The sequence below is a fragment of the Phacochoerus africanus genome, chromosome 15 (assembly GCF_016906955.1).
Source record: "Phacochoerus africanus isolate WHEZ1 chromosome 15, ROS_Pafr_v1, whole genome shotgun sequence".
Lineage (NCBI taxonomy): Eukaryota > Metazoa > Chordata > Mammalia > Artiodactyla > Suidae > Phacochoerus > Phacochoerus africanus.
In genome coordinates, this window is record NC_062558.1 from 47,206,134 (window position 1) to 47,221,032 (window position 14,899).

A 14,899-nucleotide genomic window follows, 5' to 3' on the forward strand; every position below is an offset into this window, starting at 1 on the left:
CCTGAGCTGGATATATAGAGCACTCTTACACTCTGAGGGAATAATAAGAATGAGTAAAATATATTGTTGAGTCTTCAGGTGATTTACAACTTATTTTTTTCCTCCAAATGTATTTGTGAACAAGCAAATCAATTTAAATTTTCATTGAGTGGTTAGAAAAATGAATCCAGAGATCTTAAACTAGAGAAAATTGATAGTAGAGATTTAAAATGTTTATTAAACTAATTTCCCAAAGATACAGTCAAATGCTAATTATGTAGTTTTTCTTTGCACAATTCACAATAAGGCTTATGTTAGACAAGGTCTCTAATTAATTTTTTTCCCATAGGTTAGACTTGTTAGAAGAATCCTGATACATTATTATGATGGCCACTGCTCAGCTTTTTCATGCTATCAGAATTCACAAGGCATCTAAGGTATTTATTAAGAATTAAAAGAAAATTGATCACTATTTAGTGAGTTAGTTCACAATCGCAACTTTAATCTTTGGTATTTTTTTTTAAACAGCAGTTTTATCAGTTAATTGGCCCTTAGTATTCTAAATGTAGACAGAGTATGTCTACATATTAACCGACTAATGGACTCAAGCTGTTCAGGAAATTAGAATAGATTCCTACAAAGTAACTTACTGGGTGCTTGTTTTATGGTTTTGTTTTGTTTTGTTTTTTAGGGCCACACTTGGGGCATATGGAGGTTCTGAGGCTAGGGGTTCAGTCAGAGCTGGACCGATCCTACACCACAGCCACAGCAATGCCAGATCCAAGCTGCGTCTGTGACCTACACCACAGCTCACAGTAATGCCGGATCCTTAACCGACTGAGCAAGGCCAGAGATCAAACCTATGTCCTCATGGATGCTAGTCAGGTTCACTAACTGCTGAGCCACGATGGGAACTCCTTGTTTTATGTTTATATATTTAGACTTTCTAGAATAAAAGAAATCGGAAACAAAAAATATGTTTAAAGAGAACAGATCTTTGTTAGACATTCACTTCCTGCTACAATTAGGAAACTTCTGATGCACACTGATGTAATTATAAGAAACTAAAGAAAGAGCACTGAGAGAAACTTGGATGCTGGGGTCCAGCGGCGAGGTGAATACCAGGGCCAGGCAACCTTGCTGGGTTCACCTGGGGAAGTTTATCTTGTCCCATGACATTCATTAATGAATCATTCATTTATTCACTGAGTGCTCAATATTATAAAATATAAATATAGAATACTGTGTTATTCTCTGAGAAGATTACAAAAAAAGGGGAATCTTCATCTTCCAGAAGTTTATAATCTAGTTAGGGAAACAAGTTTTTAGGAGTTAAGTCAATATACAAAAGCAGTATATGCATTAAATACATGTGAAAAGAATAAAGCAATATAAATTATAGGAATTTAGCGATTTTATATAGATGGAAATAGTTTATATAGTATTAATGAAGGAGATGGGACTTAAGGTCAACCTTAAATAATGAAAAGGATTAGGATAGAGGAGAAAAAAGAATTCCATGAGGAAAAACTAGCATATGCCTTGGCTCAGAATAAAAAATGAGCATGGCATGTTTCAGAGAATAAGGAAGAACCTATCCTTACTGGAGTGGAGTGTCGTCATGTTGGACAGAAGTAGGAAATAAAATTGAGTAGGAAATTTGGGCATAAATTGAAGTGGATCTTAAAAGCCAAGCTAAGGAATTTATACTTTATTCTGCAGTCAGTGGGGAGTCCATAGGTTTGATCAGGACAGTGAATAAAATAATTCTTTTAGGAATATTAAGATGTAGCAGAAAGACTGAAGTTGAAGGAGAAAGCAGTCATCTTTCTGGCTTGAATTCAATACACTCACCAAGCAGACTCCTGATCTCATTTGATTTCTTAAGTGTGCTTCCTTCCTGGGGGGAAAATGCTGAGCTGGGCATATGAATTGCAATCAGCTTGGCAGTTATTTTTCTCACTGTAAATTATCAAATTGACCTTTTGATATAAACAGATCTTTATCTGCATGAGCTACTTGGTCTCAGTAAATTTTAAGTGATTGTATGATTTTTGTTGTTTAATATTTAAAACAGCAACAATAATAACTATAGAAGTTAACATTTATTTGGCACTTAAATGTGCTGGGCACTGTGCGAAGGGCTTTATATTATTCTTTCTTTTTTTTTTTTTGTCTTTTTGCTATTTCTTTGGGCCGCTCCTGCGGCATATGGAGGTTCCCAGGCTAGGGGTCGAATCGGAGCTGTAGCTGCCAGCCTACGCCGGAGCCACAGCAACGCGGGATCTGAGCCGCGTCTGCAACCTACACCACAGCTCACGGCAACGCCGGATCGTTAACCCACTGAGCAAGGGCAGGGACCGAACCCGCAACCTCATGGTTCCTAGTCGGATTCGTTAACCACTGTGCCACGACGGGAAGTCCTATATTATTATTTCAATTAAACCTTGAAATAAGGAGAAAACTGAATCTCAGAGAAGTAAAACTGAATCTCAGAGAAGCCATAGGTCATGTAACTTGACAACTAAGCTGTCAAACATCACTTAGGTCATTAACTCTCTATCTTATTAAAATAATTTATAATGATGTTTTCTATTATCAAGCCACAATATTTTCATGTATCAGACATTTATAAAAAATGTTATTGGTAAAAACACTTAAAGTATTAGATTGGTTGAGCTGAGAAAAAAATCCCTGAAATATAGAGAAGTAACAGAATGCTGCCTTTTCCAACCATTGATCTTCATTACTACTAATGGTCTTTCAGATTCTATGTTTGCTTGTGTGATTTTTTGGTTTGTTGATTTTCTTTTCTTTTTTTTCTTTTTTTGCCTTTTACGTCCAAACCTGCGGCATATGGAAGTTCCCAGGCTAGGGGTCGAATAGGAGTTACAGCTGCTGGCCTACACCACAGCCACAGCAACATGGGATCCAAACTGTGTCTGTGACCTACACCACAGCTCATGGCAATGCCGGATCCTCAACCCAATGAGTGAGGCCAGGATGGAACCCATATATATGTCATATATATTAGTTGGGCTTGTTACTGCTGAGCCATAACAGGAACTCCTTAGATTCTGAGTGAGGCCAGGATGGAACCCATATATATGTCATATATATTAGTTGGGCTTGTTACTGCTGAGCCATAACAGGAACTCCTTAGATTCTAAGTTTAAGGTAAATGTCTTTATATTTTCAGATTATTTAATTTTACAAATAGTTATTACTCAAGAATTACCTCTAAATTTTGGCATGTTTTCAGTAAGTTATTGAATATGCATGTCAGTTATTCTGAAGAGCCTTCATTTCTCAGGATCTTTAGGAACAAAAGGCAATTTTCTGTAAAACTTCACACACATGAACACACATGCACATTACTTATTTAATTCTTTTCCAACTTCAATCTTTCCTACTTTTGCTACAGCTTGATAATCCTAAGACAACTATTCTACTCATTCTCCTGATCAAATTTTCCACTGATTGTAGAATGAAGCATAAATTCTTTAGTCTGGCTTTTAAGATCCATATCAATTTGTCCCCCAAGTTCCTATCATACATGCAAGAATAATAATTTTATGTATCTTTTAAACCACTAAGTTTTGACAAGAGGATAAACTGATAATTTGTTTTCACATCTAGTGTACCAAAGATCAAGCAAGTTTATACAGCAAAATCATGTCTAGAACGTCCAGAAGATATTCTAAAATGATATCTAGATATAGAAAATCTTTGGGGGAGTTCTTTTTCATCTAAAGGCATATTTGTGAGTAGACCTGCCTCTAAGTAACATAACTGTTAAAACTTCAACAGTTTAAACTGTGTAGTAGAGTAAAAAGACTCCTGAATTTGAATAAGATAATCAGAGATTTACTATCCTGACTTCTAATAACATCAATTAGTTTCACCTGCTTTTGTATTTTATATAAATAAAATCCTACAAGAGTACTCATTGTAGGTTTCTTGTGCTCAGCTTTATGTGTGAAAGTCAGGTTTCTTGTGCTCAGCTTTATGTGTGAAAGTCACTTATATTGTTAAGTTTACTTGCAGATCATTCATTCTCATTACTCTATAGTATTCCATTATGGGAATATACCACAATTTGCTTGTCCATTTCCTTGTTAATGGACATTTGGGTAGTTTCCAGTTTGGGGGCTGTTATGAATAATGTTGTTATGAGCATTCTTTTTGTGAGCATATATGTATGCATAACTTTTGGGTGTATACCTATAAGAGGAATATGGATCATAAGATACATGTATACTTAGCTTTACTAGGTACCACTAAGCAATTTCCCAAAGAGGTTTTACCCACTTATGCTCCAGTGTTTAACCAGTGTTTAAAAGTTTTGAATGATCTACATCCTTGTCAATATCTGGTATTTTCTGATATTTAAAAATTTTAGTCATTTTGGTGAGTATGCAATGTTCTCTCATTGTGATTTTTTTTTTTTGTCTTTTTAGGACCGCATCTGCGGCATATGGAGTTTCTCAGGCCAAACTGGAGCTGTAGCCGCTGGCCTACGCCACGGCCACAACAACGCCAGATCTGAGCCACGTCTGTGACCTACACTACAGCTCACGGCAATGCTGGATCCTTAGCCCACTGAGTAAGGCCAGGGTTCGAACCTGTGTCATCATGGATGCTAGTCAGATTCATTTCTGCTGAGCCACGATGGGAACTCCTCTCATTGTGATTTTAATGTGCATTTCCCTGATGAAGCTTAAGTACTTTTTGTTTATTAGTCATGCAGATATCTTTTTTTTTTGTGAAATGTTTGTTCAAGTCTTTTGCCCATTTTCTTTTGAGTTTTTTTTTCCTTAGTGGATTTTAGAAGTTCTTTATACATTCTTGATATGAGTCCTTCGTCGAATATTGAGAATATCTTTTCCCACTCTTGGGTTGCCTCTTTGCTCTTAATTGTCCATGAATAAACACAAGTTCTTAAGTTTAATAAAGTCCAAATCATCAATATTCAGAAAATACTTTAATATGATAATGTATTGACACAATATCAGCTGGAGTTCATGAGACATATTTTGTGCCTGGATTAAAGAATACAGTAAAAAAGTCTACTTGTAACAAAAATTATCAAAATTTTATGTTAATATATATACATAATAAACATTGATATGACAAACATACATTGAAGTGCTAACTCAAGATACCAAATAATCAGCAAATATTCTATATGTGAGATGACTATTAATTGGTAGACACTTCTTATGTACTGAAGTAAAATCCATGCTTCTATCACTCTTTTATGGCATTTCTAATATGGCACACCTTCTCTTAAGGCAGATTATCCAATCAATTAAGACCAACTATATAAATCATTTAATGTCATATACATGTTAACACATACATATAAAAAGTTTAGAAGGAAACTATTGTTAGCACTGATACTTTTTGTAGAAAAAAGTCTGACATCTTACAGAACCTTAGTATTCTACAGGACCCGAGTTTAAGCAAAGCACAAAGGTATGGAAATACATGGTAGTAGTATAGTAGATGAATAGTAGTTCCACCTGGCTAGAGAGGTGCATAGCAGAGGATAAGAAGTAGGGACAGAGTGGAAGAAGTGAGATGAGGCAGGAAAGAGATTTTGACAGTTCTCAATTGCCACTTGAATTGAATTCTATCCTGCATGAACGCTGAGAGTGTCATGACAATATTTGTATTCTTTAAAGTTAATAATAATGGCAATATGAAGGACAGATTGAATGAAAGGAACTGTTGACAGGGAGATAAGAGGCTACTGTAGTAAAAAAGGAGAGAAGTGACCGTTATCTGAGCCGAGGCAGTGGCAGTGAGACAGGAAAGGAGAAAACAGATTTGAGAACTCATCTAGAGAGAATTAATAGGATTTAGTAATTGGATATGGAATACAAAGGAGAGAAAGAAGCCAAAGTGACTCTACTTCTAGCTTGGATTTTTGGAGTGGATGCTACTTCATTTGTCTGAGAATGAAACTTGGGGTCAGGTTTCAGTCAGAGTGACAGAGGTAAACTGAGTTTGAGGGGTCTACAAAGTGGTCTAGGTGCAGATGTTCAGAAAATGGACAGATGGAGGTAGGGCTCAGAGCAAAAGTAAGAACTTGACGCCTTCTCTGTATAGGCTGTAGCTGAAGCAGTGAGACTAGATGAAATTATCAAAGAAGAGAGAGCTATGAAAAGGGAAAAGACTGAAGACAGAATTCTGGGGTGGGACCAGTATTTAAAGGGCAGAAAAACTAGAAAAAATAAAATAGGTTGATATAGATACAGAGGGAATAGGTGAAAAAAAAATAGTGTTATGGTAGCTGAGAGAGAAGAGAGTGTAGGCAAAAACGTCAAACTGCAGGTGTTACATAGTATGAGCATCGAGATGAGGTCACTGATAATGATGTATTTGGAGAGATAGTATAGAATAGAGGGGGGTGGAAGACAGATTGCAGTGGGTTCTGAGGAGTATGCGAAAGGGAAGATTACGTAATCACAGTAAAACTCCCAGTTTTGCCTCAAATCCATGGATCATTGCAAAATAAATTATATTAGTCTTGAATTGCTTGGATAACTGTTTCTGAGCCTTTCTGCTCTGCCTTGCCAGTGAAGATTTAATTTAACGTAATATCCAAAGCCCTGTTTCCTTTTGATTATCTATAAAGGTATCAGATCTGAAGTCTTGAAAAATCTTTCCATTTTGTTTGTGGTAATGGCATGATGAGCTGAATATATTAAAGAATATTAATCCTTTTTATTTCCCCCCCCAGGAAACAGTTTTCCCATCGCAAATCACTAATGAGCATGAGTCACTGATAATGGTGAAGAAGCTTTTTGCTACTTCTATCTCATGTATAACATATCTAAGGGGCCTATTTCCAGAGAGCTCTTATGGAGAACGCCATTTGGATGGTAAAGTTTAACTAAATGGTTACTTTGGCTGGTGTAGCCCTTTTTCTCTATTTGGCAGGAATAAATCTTTAATTTCTCAGAGTGTGTTAATTCCAAGTCATGGGCCTGTTCTTGAAGATCAATTTGCTAATTCATTTTCCATTTTAATTTTACTATGTTTAGTGGTTTTACTTATAGGAACCATTTATTCCTGGCTAGATACCAAATGAGACTGAGGAGAAAAGAAATCGGTATAGACAAGCCCAGTAATTCTAAGCTATACCTATAAAAGTAGCAGCCAGATCAAAATCTGTTTGGGTGCTGTACATTTGTACTGTTTTGTGCCTCAGTTGAATTTGTTCTTTGAGGCAGATTCTGCCACTGTGGAGTTTTAATGAAGTTTAATTCTTTCTGTTAACATACAAATATGCTGGAAAAAATGCATACCCAGGCCAAACCCATTTGTTGGTTAGCATGGATATTAGACAATTATTACTTTAGTCAACTCTGTTCTTTTCTCAATTTCCTCTCTTTTCTTCCTTTTATTTCTAGTGTCCCTTAACTCATGATCTCATTTCCTTATATTACAAGCTGTTTCTGTCTCCATTCCTTGTCTTGCATTAAAAAGAATGTACCGGAGTTCCCGTCGTGGCGCACTGGTTAACAAATCCGACTAGGAACCATGAGGTTGTGGGTTCCATCCCTGCCCTTGCTCAGTGGGGGTTAAGGATCTGGCTTTGCCGTGAGCTGTGGTGTAGGTCGCAGACACGACTCGGATCCCACGTTGCTGTGGCTCTGGCGTAGGCTGGCAGCTGCAGCTCCGATTGGACCCCTAGCCTGGGAACCTCCATATGCCGCCGGAGGGGCCCAAGAAATGGCAAAAAGACAAAAAATAAAATAAAATAAAAAAATAAAAAGAATGTACCTAGATAAGACAATCAGGCTTAAAAATGGTAAAATTAACTAGTTCACTTCTGTGCTGAAAATTATGGCTTTTTAAATTACTAGGACTTAGAGAAAAAAATAGATCTTTCCAGGGAGATAGTGATATATTTTATTAATTAAAGTCCTCAGTAATTAATCCATACATTTTATATTTTAATATAGGCATTGACTTAATTCAGACATGTTTATATCATTTATTTTAGAAGATTAAATCTATTTAAATAAAAATATGAAGTTTAGATATCTTTCATGATTCCTTATTTAGCTTTTGATTCCAACATGTAGCTTTACGTGTTTTCTTTTTATTAGATGAGTGTTTTTGGTAACTCAAACTACAACCTGTTGTAAAACATGTGGGGATTATTTATAGATTCATAAAAGTATGTGTCATTACATTTAATATGGAATTATAATTAAACTTTAAAAATATATATTTCTGGAGTGTGCTGTAAGTTGAATAAACTTGAAAAGATTTCTATTGTTGTAGGTCATAAATTATGATAAAATTATATTTTAAATATAATATTCAGTATATTTTATAAAATATATTTACACCTCCCCCCAAAAAAAGAATGTACCTAGGACTCTTCAGTTTTTCAAAATCTAACTTTAAATTTCTCACATCTGTGTTTAGTGATAAACTTTGGCTTCATTCCAGTTTAATTTTCTTAAACAACATTTGATTCTCTATATGAGCATCAATGAAATGCATGTGTGCTATAAACATGAGCATGATTATTTGTAACTGTGACAGCTTCATTTGTATTATATCTTCCTCAGTCTACAGGATATAAATCTGTAACAGTGATAATGTTTATATATAGCATATAGTTGCAGTTTCTCCTCTTGTTTGGAATTTAGAATTGGAAAAAGACACTTTTAGGGTAATTAATTAAGGGCTTATTGTGTGACAATCACTAACCTAGGCATAGAGAGTAATATTCTTTATAGCTTTTTTTTTTTGGTGACAGTTTTAGTGGAAGTTATCTATCTCCTCAGTGTTTGTACTTAAAGTAGCATACGTCAGTATCCCTATATCACTCTCTTTTTGGCAATCTCTAAATGTTATACCAACATGGAATAATTTTCATATCCCTCAATAGCAATAGCGATAACATCAGTTTTTGTTTTGTTTTTTTGTTTGTTTTTGTTTTTGTCTTTTCTAGGGCCACCCTTGGCATATGGAGGTTCCCAGGCTAGGGGTCTAATCAGAGCTGTAGCCGCCAGCCTACACCACAGCTACAGCAATGACAGATCCCAGCCACGTCTGCGACCTACACCACAGCTCAAGGCAGCACCGGATCCTTAACCCACTGAGAGAGGCCAGGGATTGAACCTTCAACCTCATGTTCCTAGTCAGATTCATTAACCACTGAGCCATGACGGGAACTCCAACATCAGTTTTAAGATAGGAAAACAATATGAAAAGATGAAACGACTTATACAAAGTCATATATGAATCAGTAATTGACTTTAGACTGACCTAAACCAAAACTTTTAATATGATTTTCCTATTCTTCATTCTTATAGTAAGGTAGTTGAATTTCAGATGGAAATTAATGTTTGAGAATAATCCATGGAAACATTTTCATCCCTTTTTTTCATTGAGAGAGGGAGGGAGAGAGAGAGGGAAAGAAACACTAGAGAACTGATTTGAGATTGAGATGTATTTTTTAAATTTTTTTTTAGTCTTTTCTAGGGCTGCACTTGCAGCACTTGGAGGTTCCCAGGGCTAGGGGTCTAATCGGAGTTGTAGCTGCCAGCCTGCGCCAGAGCCACAGCAACGCAGGATCCAAGCCACACCTGCGACTTACACCACAGCTCACAGCAATGCCAGATCATTAACCCACCAAGCAAGGGCAGGGATCGACCCCGCAACCTCATGGTTCCTAGTCGGATTCATTAACCACTGAGCCATGATGGGAACTCCTGAGGTGTGTGTTTTAAATTGGTTAATGGAAATGGTCTCAATACTACCTTATAATAACTTAAAGTTCACCAGAAGCAAAGAAGTGACAAATTGATTTTGCAACCAACTCAGTTGTGCTGTGTTGGAGGGTAGACTACTAATCTATAATAAAAATGGGAACTAAGCCAATTATCAACATAGGACTTGTTTTTAAATTAGATATTTAGAGATTTGAAATGTTTTTATAAGCTATGAAACTAAGTTATGTAAATAAAATCATTAAAGGAAATATTCTTATTTAGCAAGGACAGTTTTAGTACAGCAGACTGTTTCTATTTCTGTAGACCTCAGTTTAAAAATCCTCCGAGAAGATAAAAAATGCCCTGGGTCACTGCATATTATCAAGTGGTAAGTAATTGAAATTCCACCGAAGTTGAACAACATTATTTTTATCATGGCTGAAATTACTCATAAGCCTTTATTTGGTAAGATCATTTCCTTAAAATTATTGCCTTCTTCCTTTCTTTTCATCTTTTTTTTAACAATTTACTAGAAATGTGTAACAATTTTCAATATTATTTTAAGATACTGATTTAGTTTTGTTTTTGAAGAAAATGGACTTTACATAAGAAAGAAAAATATCAATCAAAATTTGAGTGCTCATTATATGCATGTTAGTGTCCTAAATATTATGAGAGCAAAAGGAAAAATAAGATATAGTTCCCTAGCTCAAAATTGCTTACCTATTATTTATAAAGTACTATCAACATATTAAAAGATATTTGGAGTTTCTAAAGAATGATTAAATGGGAGAGGTGAAATGATTATCAATTTAATGTATTTCAAAGCAAAAAATGTAAATCAATTCTGTACTTGGGATTCTCTTTTGGCTTTGATCTGGTCCAAATTGACATCAAACATTTATTTCTTGACAGGATTCAAGGTTGCTTTGATGCTTTGGAAAAGAGATACGTAAGAATGTTTTAAAATTTACGCTAGAATCAAAGACTCATCCTTTGTCCCTTTAAAAGTTTAGCCTTTATTTTGTTGTTGTGTTTTTTAACAGTGTGCAGTTGCCTATATTTGCACTCGTGAACCATTTTCTTATTTTATGTCTTTGTTGTCCTGTCGATGTCTCGTTTACATCAATTAGAATGAAACCCTCATTTTTTCTCTTTTACATACTCATATCTTTTTGACCACAAAATTTCCTCTGAAGTCACTGGAAGAGATCCACAGGATGTGGGACAGGGTAGACAAGAATCTGGCATTTAGCACATTGAAGATGTTCAAAATAGTGGCGATTCAATTTGCAGATATAAAAGGAAAAAATGGACTTGAATAATCGATTTTTATTCTGTTAGTTATTTTGTTAGCTGTGTTTGGCACATGTATACATAACTGTTTCCCTCAAACTAGCTAGTGTTGTAGCTTGATTTTTAAAAAAATTCAGCTTGAATTTTAAGTGCATTAGATTCTTCTCGCTGCCCAAGACAGCTACGAAAAGGTATAAAAATTAGTCCTAGTTGAAGAGACAACATATAAATGAACTTTCCACCAGTGCTTCCTCCCGCTTTCCCCATCTGTCTTCTTTTTACTCCTTCTCAGTTCCTATTGTTTTAAGAAATCTTAAGGTGAGTAGCCTTACATTGGATTATTTAGTTGCACTGATACATTTCCTTTTTCACTGAACAGTTATGATTTATTCAACACTGACCTGGAGGACTGAGGGGTACAAAAAGAAAACAGACATGGAATTGTGCGCACAAATAGCTTATAGACCATGGCAGAAGATAAATGGCATTCATATGCATGGCTGATGATCAACTATTGCATACTGGCATAGCTATACCTGCTCTTAAAATGTTGAAGTATTCTGTACTGGCTGGTAAATAGTTGCTTCTTTGAGACCTCAGATGACTCCCACCATTCCTTGCCTTCACCCCACCAGTGTCTTCTCTGGGATATCCCCAGACTGTTCCACAATCTAGCAACAAAAGGGTTGACATCTGACCCAGGGGGGGATCTTCCAGGAACCCAGCTCCAGGGCTAAGTTGGCGTCTTTGCACAGTCAGTATCTGTACCATGTTGGATTGTTAAATTTTGATTTTTTATATCAATTTGATATTTTCATATAAAAAGATCACCTTTGTCACAAGTGTAAATAACCATAATATTCATTAGAAAGTGATACATGCCAAAAGCAAGATACGGATCATGTGCAGTGAAAGTATGGAAAAAGAGAGGTTTAACCAGTGAGGGGCATAGGGAAATCTTTGGGAGAAAATGACTTCTGAGCTTGGAAGGTCCTTATTAGACAGGTTGAGAGTGGGAGAAGGTCATCACCAGTACAGTGAACGGCACTCATTCATTCTCTTTTGTCCATTCATTTAACAACATTTCTTGAATGTCTATCATCAAGGGGCAGTACAGCACAGGTAAGAGCTCAGGTTTTAGAAAAAGTCAGTCTGAAGTGAGTCCTATCTCTGCCACTAAACACCTCTGCGAACTTGGGCATGTAACCTACCTTTGGATAACTTAGTTTCTTTGCAATAAAATGAGGATAATAATAGAACCCACTTCTTAGGATTGTTTGAGAATTAAACGAGTTAGTAATCTAAAGCAGTTTTCAAACATTAGCTTACATCAGAATCAACATGGAGGACTTGTTAAAACACACCTTTCCAGGCTCCACCCCAAAATTTCTAGTGTGAGAATTTACATTTCAGACAAATTCCAAGTGATGCTGAGACTGGATTCCTCTCACCATCCCTCAAGCCACATAAGATTCTAGAACATGCCAAGTGCATTTTACCTTTGTACGTATTGTTCCTCTTGCCTGCAAAATTTCCTTCCCTACACCACAGCCTTTATCTGGCTAATTCCAATTTATCCATCAGGTCCCAGCCCAAATATTTACTTCCTCGGGGAGGCCTTCCTTCACTCCCTCCCACCCCTCTCCCAGCCTAGACTGTCCTTGTTTAATGTTCTCAAGCATCACGTACTGCTGCTTTGTAGCAATTAACAGAATTGTAATGATGTACCTAAATGTGTGCTTTTTTTGTTTTTGCCTGCTGGCCTGCATGTTCCCTGAGAACAGGGGCCATTTCTTTTTATTTTTTATTTATTTATTTTTTGTGTCTTTTTTTTTTTTTTTTTTTGCTATTTTTTTGGGCCGCTCCGGCGGCATATGGAGGTTCCCAGGCTAGGGGTCTAATCAGAGCTGTAGCCACCTGCCTACACCAGAGCCACAGCAACGCAGGATCCGAGCCGCGTCTGCAACCTACACCACAGCTCACGGCAACGCCGGATCGTTAACCCACTGAGCAAGGGCAGGGACCAAACCCGCAACCTCATGGTTCCTAGTCGGATTCCTTAACCACTGCTACACAATGGGAACTCCTCACTGCGCAGTCTTAAAATCAGTTGGATGCAGTGACCAAAATGGCCACACAGTGTCACTAAAGTTTTAGTCTGTTGGGTGAAATAGGTGAATAATTTGATAGGAAATTATGGTCCTGAAATTTTCTAATTTGTATCCTAGTTTTAAAAAATTTGTGATAGGCTTGATTATATCTTTGAATCTGTATCTATATAGTCTATTATTCTTTCAAACAGGATCTGTTTATAGTAATGTATATGAAGGGTGGGCAAGGGTTTTGTAGACTTACATCAGACGCCAAACTTTTGACTATAGTAGATTACTTTAAAAAGGCAAAATATCCTAAAGATGCTTATGGCATATTTAATTTTTAGTAATAATGAATTATTTGGTATATTGTTTGCCTCCCAAACCAGAATGTAACTTATAGAGAGTAAGAGTATTATCTTTTTTTTTTTTGCATCCTTCTTCCCAATGGAACCCTGGGTATGTAATAGTCACTTGCTTGAATGAATGAATAATTAGTATCCATTGCTCTAGTCTTCTGAATATTATTTTTCTACCCAAGTCTTTGGACCCTCTCTGAAGTTCTATTTTAATTAGATTTTATTGAAAACAATAATATAGGTACAAGTATATAATAACAATAGTTTTCTTTTCTTTTGAAGCTACACATGGCAGTACTTACAGTAAGTACACATTTAAAGACCAAGCCTCTGTCTCTGCTTCATTTTTTGGCAAGTGAAATATTAAAACAGTACTCTCCCCCATCCTCCCTGAATTTCATTTTCTGTCCTATGACATTTGGGAATTTAAAAAAATAGAATCTATCAGAAGTTTTAATAAAAGATCACAATCTATATATTTCTTCAACACATTACAATACATGAGGAAATATATAGGACATACTACCTGTTTCATCTATTGGCTATCAGGATTTCATTTTCTGAGTTACTTTATAGGCGCAAAGTTATTTGTTTTGGAGGTTTTGTAGGCTTCTTTCTAAGCTCTGTATACTTCTGGGTATAACATGGTATATGTAGTTCAGAATAGAAAGAAAATGAGAAGATACCATTGAGAGTCTTAGATATGTGATATTTAAAAAATTTAAAACTGTCATAAATTAATTAGAATTTATTTTAGCTCAATCACAGTGATCACAAATACCAGGTTATCAATTTCCTTATAGTGAGTGTTCACTGAATACTCTAAAGACTCTCTGTTCAAAAAATAAGAGCTTATTCTATCACTAGCTCAAAATATATATCTCAAGAGATATATCTCATTACTCAAGTAGTACAGCACAAATTTAACTCTTTACATAGAAAATGTATTCTGTGAGGACTAATCAAGTTTCAGAAATTAAATGCTGTTTATTTTTCCTTAAATAGCTTTACACAAATCCCAAGGAACCTGAGGTAAGAACACGTATATATATGGACAGTATTTGTTTAAATATGTTTACCTAAATTGAGGCTATAGATTATGTCATTAGACTATCGTATGAACAAAGTAACTCATAGTGAGCTCTTTCAGTGAGTTTTGTTATAAATGTCACCAATTCTTTATTGTGATTTTTAAAAAATACCTATGGGTTTTAGGAAAAAAGCAATGAGTACATCCAAGCCTACTCCCTAACTTGTTAAGAAGAATCTTGCTTGTATGAAAACCACATTTTGTTTTTAAAACTGATGCTGAATCCTTTCTGTTTGTGGCCTTTTTGGCATAATGCTAAACATTTTTTTAAATGGCTAAATCCTTCCCCTTAGCACATTTTCATAGATTTTCAAGGTTTACCTCTTCTCTCTCTAAATT

General features: G+C 35.7%; 1 protein-coding gene across 1 annotated transcript in view; it reads left to right on the forward strand.

Annotated features, from left to right (window-relative positions):
- The first annotated feature begins 365 nt into the window (after window positions 1-365).
- The window catches only part of HORMAD2 (HORMA domain containing 2), a 78,506-nt gene continuing 63,972 nt past the window's right edge, over window positions 366-14,899 (forward strand). Inside the window, exons 1-6 of the mRNA XM_047761476.1 lie at window positions 366-416; window positions 6,728-6,869; window positions 10,047-10,110; window positions 10,638-10,674; window positions 13,753-13,773; window positions 14,476-14,502. Of these exons, the coding sequence (XP_047617432.1) occupies window positions 366-416; window positions 6,728-6,869; window positions 10,047-10,110; window positions 10,638-10,674; window positions 13,753-13,773; window positions 14,476-14,502 (342 nt within the window). The remainder of the gene's footprint in view (window positions 417-6,727; window positions 6,870-10,046; window positions 10,111-10,637; window positions 10,675-13,752; window positions 13,774-14,475; window positions 14,503-14,899) is intronic.